This window comes from Salmo trutta, chromosome 2 (assembly GCF_901001165.1).
Source record: "Salmo trutta chromosome 2, fSalTru1.1, whole genome shotgun sequence".
Lineage (NCBI taxonomy): Eukaryota > Metazoa > Chordata > Actinopteri > Salmoniformes > Salmonidae > Salmo > Salmo trutta.
The window spans coordinates 47571262-47585667 of NC_042958.1; the positions used below are offsets into that span (position 1 = coordinate 47571262).

A 14406-nucleotide genomic window follows, 5' to 3' on the forward strand; every position below is an offset into this window, starting at 1 on the left:
ATGGACAAAAATTCTGCTTTTATTTCAAAAACTAGGACATTTCTAAGTGACCCCAAACTTTTGAACGGTAGTGTACCTTATACTGACAGATATACCTTATACTGACAGATATATCTCATACTGACAGATACTGTATACCTCATACTGACAGATATACCTCATACTAACAGATATACCTCATACTGACAGATATACCTCATACTGACAGATATACCTCATACTGACAGATATACCTTATACTGACAGATATACCTTACATTGACATATACCTTATACTGACAGATATACCTCATACTGACAGATGCTGTATACCTCATACTGACAGATATACCTTATACTGACATAAACCTTATACTGACAGATATACCTTATATTGACAGATATACCTCATACTGACAGATACTGTATACCTCATACTGACAGATATACCTCATACTGACAGATATACCTATACTGGCAGATACTGTATACCTCATACTGACAGATATACCTCATACTAACAGATATAACTCATACTGACAGATATACCTCATACTGACAGATTTACCTTATACTGACATAAACCTTATACTGACAGATTTACCTTATATTGACAGATATACCTCATACTGACAGATACTGTATACCTCATACTGACAGATATACCTCATATTGTCAGATACTGTATACCTCATACTGACAGATATACCTCATACTGTCAGATACTGTATACCTCATACTGTCAGATATACCTTATACTGACAGATACTGTATACCTCATACTGTCAGATATACCTCATACTGACAGATATACCTCATACTGTCAGATACTGTATACCTCATACTGACAGATATACCTCATACTGACAGATACTGTATACCTCATACTGTCAGATATACCTCATAGTGTCAGATACTGTATACCTCATACTGACAGATATACCTTATCCTGACAGAGCAGAACAGGTTAACAGTTAACGCAATTGAATTCCATTACTCTCTTTCTTTCTATCTTGTATCAGTATTCACTAAGGTGTTCCCCTGAGATTATCAATCTCTTTTTCAAGAGAAACCTGTCCGAGCAGTCAGCTTGCTCATATGTTGTTGTTTTTATTGTATTTTTAAGAGCAGAGCACTGTACACCCAGACGACTCAAGATCGCAGATAAAATTAGCCACAGGAAGTGTGTGTGGTCAGAGGCCTCTGTGGAATTCTATGCATGCTGCCACACAGCGGTAGGCCTATACACAACCCTCAGGACACTGGCAAAAGGAGAAAGAGTTAGAGAAAGAGGGGGACAGAGAGGGAGAGAGAGGAGAGAGAGAGAGAGACATTTGTGATGTCTTTATTCTTTTGGAACTCCTGTGAGTGTAATGTTTACTGTTCATTTTTATTGTTTATTTCACTTTTGTATATTATCTACTTCACTTGCTTTGGCAATGTTAACATATGTTTCCCATGCCAATAAAGCCCCTTGAACTGAATTGAATTGAATTGAGAGAGAGAGGAGAGAGAGTAGGAGAGGAGAGAGGAGAGAGAGGAGAGAGAGAGAGAAAGTGGAGAGAGAGGAGAGAGCGAGGGGAGAGAGAGAGGAAAGAGAGGAGAGAGAGAGGAGAGAGAAAGTGGAATGAGAGAGAGCGAGTGAGTAAGAGATAGAGAGAAAGGGAGAGAGAGAGAGTGAGTGAGTGTGTGTGAGAGAGAGAGAGAGAGAGAGAGAGAGAGAGGAGAGAGAGAAAGAGATGAGAGAGGCGAGAGAGGATTGAGAGAGAGAAAGTGGAGATAGAAAGAGAGGAGAGAGAGAGGAGAGAGGAGAGAGAGAGGAGAGAGGAGAGAGAGGAGAGAGAGAAAAAAAAGTGGGGAGAGAGGAGAGAGAAGAGAGAGAAAAAAAGTGGAGAGAGCGAGGGAGAGAGAGAGAGAGAGAGAGAGAAGAAAAAAAAGTGGAGAGGGAGAGGAGAGAGAGTTGAGAGAGAGAGAGAGAGAGAGAGAGAGTGGAGAGAGAGAGAGAGAGGAGAGAGAAAAAAAAGTGGAGAGAGAGAGGAGAGAAAGGAGAGGAGAGAGAGGAGAGAGAGAGAAAGTGGATAGAAAGAGAGAGATGAGAGAGAGGAGAGAGAGGAGAGAGAGAAAGAGAGAGAAGAAAAAAAGTGGAGAGGAAGAGGAGAGAGGAGAGGGAGGAGAGAAAGAGAGTGGAGAGAGCGAGAGAGAGGAGAGAGAGAAATAAAATAATACCACCAAAATAATACCAGAATACACCCTTGCTTTATCGAATTCCAAAAAGCATTTGATTCTATTTGGCATACAGGACTGTTCTACAAAGTTATTGAAAGTGGTGTAGGGGGTAAAACATATGACATAATTAAATCAATGTATACTGGAAATACTTGCAGCTTTAAAATTGGCAAGAAAATAACAGAATTCTTTAACCAGGGGCAGGGCCTTCGCCAGGGTAGCAATCTGAGCCCTGCACTCTTCAATATTTACATCAACGAATTGGCCACTATTCTAGAAAAATCCTCAGCCCCTGGTCTCCACAATTCAGAGGTTAAATGCCTACTCTTTGCAGATGACCTATGCCTGCTGTCACCCACAGCACATGGCCTGCAGCAAAGCCTGGACCTGCTAGGGCAGTACTGCCAGACCTGGGCCCTGGCAGTAAACCCCAAAAATACTAAAATAATTAGACCAAAGTTCTCAATTGGTATAAAATATATAGAGTACTGCACACACTACAATTACTTAGGTTTAAAAATAAGCTCAACTGGACACCTTAACCTGTCTGGGCTAGGGGGCAGTATTTTCACGGCCCAGAAACTAGAATATGCTTATAATTAGTAGATTTGGATAGAAAACACTCTGAAGTTTCTAAAACTGTTTGAATGGTGTCTGTGAGTATAACAGAACTCACATGGCAGGCAAAAACCTGAAAAAATTCCAAGCAGGAAGTGAAAAGTCTGAGAATTGTAGTTCTTCTTTTGATTCTCTATCAAAGCTACAGTGTCTGTGGGGGACGTTGAACTTCCTAAGGCTTCCATTGGCTGTCTAAAGCCTTCAGAGAGTGGTTTGAGCATTTTCCTGTCACTGGGCAGATAATAGGAGCTCAGTTACTGAGTGGTCTGCCTGGCAACAAAGGGATTGGATATGCTCGATCCCGCGAGGGCGTCGTTCCTTCTTTTTCTTCTTGAATGAATATGCTATTGTCCGGTTGGAATATTATCGCAATTTTACGTTAAAAATACCATAAAGATTGATTTTAAACAGCGTTTGACATGCTTCTAAGTACGGCAATGGAACATTTTGACTTTTCGTCTCTCGTTCCGCGCTCGCGCGTTATGCCTTTGGAAAAGTGATCTGTACGCATGAACAAAACGGAGGTATTTGTACATAAATATGGATTATTTCGAACAAAAACAAAATTTCTTGTGGAAGTAGCAGTCCTGGGAGTGCATTCTGACAAAGATCAGCAAAGGTAAGAGAATATTTCTTATACTAATTCTGAGTTTAGGTTGCCCCAAACTTGGCGGGTGTCTGAATAGCTCACCGTGATGGCTGAGCTATGTACTCAGAATATTGAAAATTGTGCTTTCTCCGTAAAGCTATTTTAAAATCTGACAACGCGGTTGCATCCAGGGGTAGTCTATCTATAAATCTTAAAAATAATTGTTATATAATTTGTCAACGTTTATGATGAGTATTTTTGCAAATTGAAATTGCACATTCACCGGCCGTTTTGGTGGGAATACATTTTCTGAACATCATGCGCCAATGTAAAATGCTGTTTTTGGATATAAATATGAACTTTATCGAACAAAACATACATGTATTGTGTAACATAATGTCCTAGGAGTGTCATCTGATGAAGATCGTCAAAGGTTAGTGCTTCATTTAGCTGTGTTTTGGGTTTTATTGACACATGTCCTTGCTTGGAAAAGGGCTGTGTGATTATTTTTGTCTATGTACTCTCCTAACATAATCTAATGTTTTGCTTTCGCTGTAAAGCCTTTTTGAAATCGGACAATGTGGTTAGATTAACGAGAAGTGTATCTTTAAAATGGTGTAAAATAGTTGTATGTTTGAGAAAGTTGAATTATGACATTTTGTTGATTTTGAATTTTCCGCCCTGATATTTCACTGGCTGTGTCCCGCAGGTGGGATGCTAGCATCCCACCTAGCCCATAGAAGTCAATGAGGCAGTGAATGAACTGAGAGAGAAAGCACGCAGGGCATTCCACGCCATTAAAAAACAAATTCAAATTGAAATACCTATTAAAATTTGGCTAAAACTAATTGAATGTGTCATTGAACCAATTGCACTTTATGGCAGTGAGGTGTGGGGTCCACTTGCAAAACAAGATTTCACCAAATGGGACAAACACACCATTGAAACCCTGCATGCAGAGTTCTGTAAGATTCTCCTACATGTCCAGAGGAAAACTACAAACAATGCATGCAGGGCAGAATTAGGCCAATATAATAATAAAAACTCAAAAAAGAGCAATTAAGTGTTTGGAAACATCTAAAATGCAGTGACCCCCTCTCATATCATGATCAAGCCCTGCAATGCCAAGAGCTGAGCAAATAAAAGAGTCCCCTCATCCAGCTGGTCCTGGGGCTGAGTTCACAGACCTGTTCTATTAACACACTGAAGTCTCAGGACCCTCATCCAGCTGGTCCTGGGGCTGAGTTCACAAACCTGTTCTATTAACACACTGAAGCCTCAGGACCAAAACATCCAATCAACCAGAATAAAAGAAATTACAACACAATCAAAACTACATTGCTTATTGGGAAACAAGCAAAAGCACAAAGCAAAATGCAGTGCTATCTGGCACTAAATCGACAGTACACCGTGGCTAACTAGAGAGAGAGAGAGAGAGAGACACAGAGAGAGAGAGAGACACAGAGAGAGAGAGAGAGAGACAGAGCGAGAGAGACAGAGCGAGAGACACAGAGAGAGAGAGAGAGACACAGAGAGACACAGAGAGACAGAGACAGAGACAGAGACAGAGAGAGAGAGAGAGAGAGAGAGAGAGAGAGAGGCAGCTTTAGTACCTGTAGGTAGTGAGTTCTTGTGTTTCAGAGGGGTGTTGGGTGTCTCAGGTACCCTGCAAGGTCTCTCCCATGTTGTCTCTGGAACCAGACAGGAACATGAAAGCCAATTGAACTTGTGTGGTCAGAAATACATGGACAATGAGAGAAATACAGTGCCTTTGGAAGTATTCAGCCACCTCGACTTCTTTCACATTTTGTTACACTACAGCCTTATTCTAAAATGAATTAAATAAAACAATTTCCTCAGCAATCCACACACAATACCCAATAATGACAAAGCAAAAACAGGTTTTTATAAATTTTTTGCTAATATTTATAAATCCTTATGATGATTTACCCAATAAATTACTGGGAGTTTATATATGGAGTGTGTGACTGCCTTTATTTTTATCGTTTATTCGCCATTAGTTAACACCTCCACACAAAAAAAAAATTCTGGGTGTGCGCCAGCTCATGTTTTTTATTCTGCAAATATATATTTCAAAAAATACAGAAATACCTTATTTACATAAGTATGCTATGAGACTTGAAATTGAGCTCAGGTGCATCCTTCTCCATTGATCATCCTTGAGATGTTTCTACAACTTGATTGGAGTCCACCTGTGGTAAATTAAATTGATTGGACATGATTTGGAATAGCACACACCTGTCTATATAAGGTCCCACAGTTAACAGTGCATGTCAGAGCAGAAACCAAGCCATGAGGTCGAAGGAATTGTCCGTAAAGCTCCGAGACAGGATTGTGTCGAGGCACAGATCTGGTGAAGGGTACCAAAAACGTTCTGCAGCATTGAAGGTCCCCAGAACACAGTGGCCTCCATCAATCTTAAATGGAAGAAGTTTGGAACCACCAAGACTCTTCCTAGAGCTGGCCGCCCGGCCAAACTGAGCAATAGGGGGAGAAGGGCCTTGGTCAGGGAGGTGACCAAAAACCTGATGGTCACTCTGACAGAGCTCCAGAGTTCCTCTGTGAAGATGGTAGAACCTTCCAGAAGGACAACCATCTCTGCAGCACTCCACCAATTAGGCCTTTATGGTAGAGTGGCCAGACTGAAGCCATTCCTCAGTAAAAGGCACATGACAGCCCACTTGGAGTTTGGCAAAAGGCACCTAAAGACTCTCAGACCATGAGAAACAAGATTCTCTGTTCTGATGAAACCAAGATTGAACTCCTTGGCCTGAATGCCAAGCGTCACATCTGGAGAAAATCTGGTACCATCCCTACAGTGAAGACTGGTGGTGGCAGCATTATGCTGTGGGGATGTTTTTCCACGGCATGGACTGGGTAACTAGTCAAGATCGAGGCAAAGATGAACGGAGCAAAGTATAGAGAGATCTTTGATGAAAACCTGCTCCAGAGCGCTCAGGAACTCAAGACTGGGGCGAAGGCTCACCTTCCAACAGGACAATGACCCTAAGCACACAGCCAAGACAATGCAGGAGTGGCTTCGGGACAAGTCTCTGAATGTACTTGAGTGGCCCAGCCAGAGCCCGGACATCTCTGGAGAGACCTGAAAATAGCCCGAAAATCACTGGAGAGACCTGAAAGTAGCTGTGCAGCAACACTCCCAATCCAACCTGACAAGCTTGTAGCGTCATACCCAAGAAGACTCAAGGCAATAATCGCTGCCAAAGGTGCTTCAACAAAGTACTGAGTAAAGGGTCGGATTTATGTAAATGTTATTTATGTAAATGTGATATTTCTAAAGACACATTTTTGCTTTGTCATTATGGGGTATTGTGTATAGATTGATGAGGGAAAAAAACTAATTGTAATGCATTTTTGAATAAGGCTGATAACCAAACAAAATGTGTTTAAAGTCAAGGGGTACGAATACTTTCCGAAGGCACATACTGTATATCACCACCCTGGATATGATTTCAGGTCCCAATTTCATTTTTTATTTTAATTTTTTTACCTTTATTTAACCAGGTAGGCCAGTTGAGAACAAGTTCTCATTTACAACTGCGACCTGGCCAAGATAAAACAAAGCAGTGCAACAAAAACAACAACACCGAGTTACACATGGGATATACAAACGTGCAGTCAGTAACACAATAGAAAATTCTAACCAAGAGGGTTACATGAAACAAACACTTGTCCATATTAAGATCCATGTTAAGATGAATATGTTGACCGTTTCTGTCCAACCCAACCAAGAAATAACACTGCCTTTGTTACTGTATCAACTTCTTAGACCGAGATAAGAATATGAGCCAGATTAACTCAGTGTGAGAACCTGCTGTTTTCCAAAGGAAGAATCAAAGACAACAAAGCAACAACAAAAAATGCATGTCTTTATTTACTCTTAAGGTGACACCCTGTTCATGGTCTTCACCTCTATGTCCACGTTTGTTTTTCCGCTTTCTCATCAACTCCATGTGTTAAAAACACCAGGTGCACACATTTAGAAAATCCAATTATGTCTAGCTGTTTAACTTCACCAATAGACTCTGCCTCACTCTTTCAATTCATGTATCCCCATTTCGCTCTTGCCGGAGGAAGCAAAAACAAGAGGAGAGAGAGAAAGAAAAGAGGATGAGAAGCACGACTGACACAGACCCTGACAGAGAGAGAGAAAATCTCAGATTCACTTAACTCCAATATCCATATACACAATACACCATTTATCTCAATTACCCTTTAGTGTCACAAGAGCCTTTGAGACATAACAGCTTTCATTTCATTTGTGTCTTTGGCTCACACTGAGCTGTCTGCCTGAACTAAGCAGAGAGGGAAACGGAGCCAAAACCATCAGCTCAGATGACATGCATGGAGAGAGAAAGGGAGAGAGAGAGAGAGAGAGAGAGAGGGGAGAGAAAGAGAGATACATTTGACAGACAGACTACAAGGAGACAGTATGTACCTTCAAATCTGATGTATCACACAATCACAAATGGTTTATTAAAAGGTGAGTTCTGCCCCTATTTCCCTCTGCTAGCTTGTCAAAGAAAATCATTCCGATAACAGGAATCAGGTATTAATGGAGAGACATACAGTATAACCAGGTTAGCTCTGTCAATGTATCCTTCTCTTAGGAGCTACAGCAGTCCCAATGTCATTCTGAGAAGTCTCCCCCAGTCTCATTACGCTATAATAATGATACACCAAGACAGCATTCAATCAAATCTCGACTACAATCTCTATAACTGTCATGGATATCATAAGGTGAATGCACCAATTTGTAAGTCGCTCTGGATAAGAGCGTCTGCTAAATGACTTAAATGTAAAATGTAAAATTGTGCTATTAAAAAACATCAACAGAATGATTGAATCAAATCTCTACTGCAATCTGAACAATCTCAGGTGTTCTAGAAGTGTTGTGATCCCCCTAGAGCCGTTTGTTTGAGCTAGAGACTTCTGGGTTCTTGCATTGGACGCCTCTCAATCCACTGAATCCACTGAATCCGCTGACAGCCGCCATATGTGGTAGATAGGGGCTGCCTTATACTGGTGGATAGGGGCTGCCCTAGAGTGGTGGATAGGGGCTGCCCTAGAGTGGTGGATGGGGGCTGCCCTAGAGTGGTGGATAGGGGCTGCCCTAGAGTGGTGGATAGGGGCTGCCCTAGAGTGGTGGATGGGGGCTGCCCTAGAGTGGTAGATAGGGGCTGCCTTATACTGGTGGATAGGGGCTGCCCTAGAGTGGTGGATAGGGGCTGCCCTAGAGTGGTGGATGGGGGCTGCCCTAGAGTGGTGGATAGGGGCTGCCCTAGAGTGGTGGATAGGGGCTGCCCTAGAGTGGTGGATGGGGGCTGCCCTAGAGTGGTAGATAGGGGCTGCCCTAGAGTGGTGGATAGGGGCTGCCCTAGAGTGGTAGATAGGGGCTGCCCTAGAGTGGTAGATAGGGGCTGCCCTAGAGTGGTAGATAGGGGCTGCCCTAGAGTGGTGGATGGGGGCTGCCCTAGAGTGGTGGATGGGGGCTGCCCTAGAGTGGTGGATGGGGGCTGCCCTAGAGTGGTAGATAGGGGCTGCCCTAGAGTGGTGGATGGGGGCTGCCCTAGAGTGGTAGATAGGGGCTGCCCTAGAGTGGTGGATGGGGGCTGCCCTAGAGTGGTGGATAGGGGCTGCCCTAGAGTGGTGGACGGGGGCTACCCTAGAGTGGTGGATGGGGGCTGCCCTAGAGTGGTGGATAGGGGCTGCCCTAGAGTGGTGGATAGGGGCTGCCCTAGAGTGGATGGGGGCTGCTCTAGAGTGGTGGATAGGGGATACCCTAGAGTGGATGGGGCTGCCCTAGAGTGGTGGATGGGGGCTGCCCTAGAGTGGTGGATGGGGCTGCCCTAAAGTGGTGGATAGGGGCTGCCCTAAAGTGGTGGATAGGGGCTGCCCTAAAGTGGTGGATAGGGGCTGCCCTAGAGTGGTGGATAGTGGTGGATAGGGGCTGCCCTAGAGTGATGGATGGGGGCTGCCCTAGAGTGGTGGATGGGGCTGCCCTAGAGTGGTAGATAGGTGCTGCCCTAGAGTGGTGGATGGGGGCTGCCCTAGAGTGGTGGATGGGGGCTGCCCTAGAGTGGTGGATGAGGGCTGCCCTAGAGTGGTGGATAGGGGCTGCCCTAGAGTGGTGGATAGGGGCTGCCCTAGAGTGAATTGGGGCTGCTCTAGAGTGGTGGATAGGGGATACCCTAGAGTGGATGGGGCTGCCCTAGAGTGGTGGATGGGGGCTGCCCTAGAGTGGTGGATGGGGGCTGCCCTAAAGTGGTGGATAGGGGCTGCCCTAAAGTGGTGGATAGGGGCTGCCCTAGAGTGGTGGATAGTGGTGGATAGGGGCTGCCCTAGAGTGGTGGATGGGGGCTGCCCTAGAGTGGTGGATGGGGGCTGCCCTACAGTGGTGGATGGGGGCTGCCCTAGAGTGGTAGATAGGTGCTGCCCTAGAGTGGTGGATGGGGGCTGCCCTAGAGTGGTGGATGGGGGCTGCCCTAAAGTGGTGGATCGAGGCTGCCCTAGAGTGGGAGATAGGGGCTGCCCTAGAGTGTTGGATTGGGGCTGCCCTAGAGTAGATGGGGGCTGCCCTAGAGTGATGTTTATGAGATGAGGATTTTCCGAGTGGTTTTTCTCACTAAAACATCTGTAAAGTTCAAACTATTATGAACCCATTTTGAAAAACTCTCACAAACAGGCACGTGTCGACGTGTCGTTTTGCCTCGAAGGACTCATTAGAAGGTAAGGTTGGCAACGTCCCAACTCACCAAAAAAAAACTGGGCAGTAAAATGAATGCAGGTGAATGTTTTTTTTCTTCTACATACAGTAGAATATTATACATAATAATTGCATTGTGATCGTCCCTGGTGACGATGTACAGTATATCTCTCAGACACATTTCAGACACTTCAAACCATACATCCTGTCGATATAATTTTGTCATATATTTGTGAGATATTCTAAGGCCAAATTCAATGTTTCATCAAATAATTTCTAAAACCCGTTTGTATACTTACAGGGGTCCTAAATACAAAATCAAATAGCTTGATGGTCTATGTTATTACTATCTTAAAATATTTCCATATGTTTGGTTAGTAGATAGCCTATCATACAAAAACTGCTAAGACAAATTAGCATGAGTAAAGTGCGTCAATGAGCAAAGTTAAATATGGGTTTACATTCTATTTTGATAGCAGGTCTCTGTGACCTTAGAGTTTCAATTACGTTGAAAAGTAGTACATTTCATGTGCAGGCCTAGGTGCATGCCTCCTTTAATTAGAAAATGAACAGGAAAGTAATGTTTCAATGTTTTAATTATGTTGAAAATGAGTTAATTTTATGTGCAGGCCTAAGGGCATTACATCTTTAATCAGACAATAAAAAGGAAATTAATTTAATTACAGTGGATAATGTTCTGAACAGTGTAAAGAAACTCTATTTATTATCAGAATTACAACAGAACTGTAATTTTTACATCAAAAGGGTTGGTTACTAAGCAACTGGTACCTGGAAATGCAGATTGGAGAGATTCTCTCCTTCACATGAGAAGTGGGCTTTGGCTCTACACACATCCTCCAATGGGTTAACAGTTTAGGCTTAATTCCAGGATAGCTGAGACAACGGTTAAATACATAAGACGACACTTGTATAAACTTACAGTACCAGCTGTTCCATTGCTGTATGTCAGGGAGTCAGGCCTATGTAATAGTGTGACTGTTAATTCCACAGACTATATATATCTATGGTTCAATATATGGGTTCTATATACAGTTGAAGTCGGAAGTTTACATACACCTTAGCCAAATACATTTAAACTCAGTTTTTCACAATTCCTGACATTTAATCCTAGTAAAAATTTCCTGTCTTAGGTCAGTTAGGATCACCACTTTATTTTAAGAATGTGAAATGTCAGAATAATAGTAGAGAGAATTATTTATTTCAGCTTTTGTATCTTTCATCACATTCCCAGTGGGTCAGAAGTTTACATACACTCAATTAGTATTTGGTAGTGTTGCCTTTAAATTGTTTAACTTGGGTCAAACGTTCCGGGTAGCCTTCCACAAGCTTCCCACAATAAGTTGGGTGAATTTTGGCCCATTGATCCTGACAGAGCTGGTGTAACTAAGTCAGGTTTGTAGGCCTCCTTGCTCGCACACGCTTTTTCAGTTCTGCTCACAAATTTTCTGTAAGATTGAGGTCAGGGCTTTGTGATGGCCACTCCAATACCTTGACTTTGTTGTTCATAAGCCATTTTGCCACAACATTGGAAGTATGCTTGGGGTCATTGTCCATTTGCAAGACCCATTTGCGACCAACCTTTAACTTCCTGACTGATGACTTGAGATGTTGCTTCAATATATCCACATTCATTTTCCTACCTCATGATGCCATATATTTTGTGAAGTGCACCAGTCACTCCTGCAGCAAAGCAACCCCCACAACATGATGCTGCCACCCCCGTGCTTCATGGTTGGGATGGTGTTCTTTGGCTTGCAAGCCTCCCCATTTTTCCTCCAAACATAATGATGGTCATTACGGCCAAACAGTTATATTTTTTCATCAGACCAGAGGACATTTCTCCAGAAAGTACGATCTTTGTCCCCATGTGCAGTTGCAATATATTGATATAGCACTCGTTTTACTGTGGATATAGATACTTTTGTACCTGTTTCCTCCAGCATCTTCACAAGGTCCTTTGCTGTTGTTCTGGGATTGATATGCACTTTTCGCACCAAAGTACGTTCATCTCTAGAAGACAGAACGCGTCTCTTTCCTGATTGGTATGACGGCTGCGTGGTCCCATGATGTTTATAATTGCGTACTATTGTTTGTACAGATGAACGTGGTACCTTCAGGTATTTGGAAATTGTTCCCAAGGATGAACCAGACTTGTGGAGGTCTACAATTTCTTTCGGAGGTCTTGGCTGATTTCTTTTGATTTTTCCATGATGTCAAGCAAAGAGGAACTGCGTTTGAAGGTAGGCCTTGAAATACATCCACAGGTACACCTCCAATTGACTCAAATGATGTCAATTAGCCTATCAGAAGCTTCTAAAGCCATGACATCATTTTGTGGAATTTTCCAAGCTGTTTAAGTGCACAGTCAACTTAGTGTATGTAAACTTCTGACCCACTGGAATTGTGATACAGTGAATTATAAGTGAAATAATCTGTCTGTAAACAATTGTTAGAAAAATTACTTGTGTCATGCACAAAGTAGATGTCTTAAACGACTTGCCAAAACTATAGTTTCTTAACAAGAAATTTGTGGAGTGGTTGAAAAATGAGTTTTAATGACTCCAACCTAAGTGTATGTAAACTTCCGACTTCAACTGTATGTGGTTCTTTCCAACTCCTTCACTTTGATCCAGTCAAGAACAGCCTGTGGGAGATATTGTAGTCTACTAAATTTGAGATCCAACCAGGACTCAGGGGTAGATGTAACATAATACGATATGTTTTGTTTAGTATGGTATGTATTAATTTGTGGATTGTCCATCATCCATTTCGTATGATATGTTACGAATTACAATTGTTGTGGCTATGTTCAACTCTACTAATCGGCCAGAGTGTCCGGTGTGCGCTCTGAAGGTGAAATGCTCTGAATTTTCTAACGGACAATCTGACAGCCCAGTTGCAGTCACTAAAGCTCTGGAAAACATAACAGGCTAACCAGCTCTGCTAGGGCGAGTAATGTTCAGTGAGCTGTTCTCTCTCTCTCTCTTAGATGTCTGGAAGTAGCTGGCAAGTTAGTTGTCACAGAAAATGTCGTACTCCACACAGAAAATGTCGTATGGGAGAGAATAGGACCAAGGCGCAGCAGGTTTGTGGATACTCATGCTTTTAATGGTAAAACGAAAGGGCATCCACAGGAAAAACAAAATAATAGACAGTACTCACGACACGAACAGTTTTGCAGGCTCACAAACGCAGTGCAAAAGAACTACCCACAAAACCAAGTGACAAACATACTCCTACATATGACTCCCAATCAGGAACAACGATCCGCAGCTGTTCCTGATCAGGAGTCTCAAGACCAACACAGAACATTCACACACACAAGACTGCCACGTCCTGACCCCAAAACTACTACAACAGCTCCATCTGCTGGTCAGGACGTGACAGCACCCCCCCTCAAGGTGCAGACCCCGGAAAGCACCTAACAGAAAACACCAACAAACAAAATCCCCAACAAAACCCATAAACAATAACCCCTAAACAATAAGGGAGGGAAGGGAGGGTGGCTGCCGTCAACGACGGCACTGTGCTACACCCTCCCTCCCCAACCCACCTATCCTGGAGGTGGCTCAGGTGCAGGACGTGGACCTTGCTCCACCCTCGGCGTCGCCCACTTCGGTGGTGCCGATAGCTGCACCGGGCAGACGGGCCACTCGGGCTGGACCGGAGAACAGGAGGGCCACTCGGGCTGGGCCGGAGGACAGGAGGGCCACTCGGGCTGGGCCGGAGGACAGGAGGGCCCCTCGGGCTGGGCCTGAAGACAGGAGGGCCCCTCGGGCTGGGCCGGAGGACAGGAGGGCCCCTCGGGCTGGGCCGGAGGACAGGAGGGCCCCTCGGGCTGGGCCGGAGGACAGGAGGGCCACTCGGGCTGGGCCGGAGGACAGGAGGGCCACTCGGGCTGGACCGGAGGACCGGAGGGCCACTCGGGCTGGGCCGGAGGACAGGAGGGCCCCTCGGGCTGGGCCGGAGGACAGGAGGGCCACTCGGGCAGCTCCGAACAGGCAGGGCACTCTGGCAGACCCGGAGGACAGTCGGGCCACTCTGGCAGTTCCGGGCAGTCGGGCCACTCTGGCAGTTCCGGGCAGTCGGGCCACTCTGGCAGTTCCGGGCAGTCGGGCCACTCTGGCAGTTCCGGGCAGTCGGGCCACTCTGGCAGTTCCGGGCAGTCGGGCCACTCTGGCAGTTCCGGGCAGTCGGGCCACTCTGGCAGTTCCGGGCAGTCGGG

General features: G+C 44.5%; 1 protein-coding gene across 1 annotated transcript in view; it reads right to left on the reverse strand.

The window, feature by feature from the left end:
• LOC115163150 (growth arrest-specific protein 7-like) overlaps positions 1–14406 on the reverse strand; it is a 117481-nt gene that overhangs the window by 57657 nt on the left and 45418 nt on the right. Inside the window, exon 3 of the mRNA XM_029714813.1 lies at positions 5026–5103. Within this exon, the coding sequence (XP_029570673.1) occupies positions 5026–5103 (78 nt within the window). The remainder of the gene's footprint in view (positions 1–5025; positions 5104–14406) is intronic.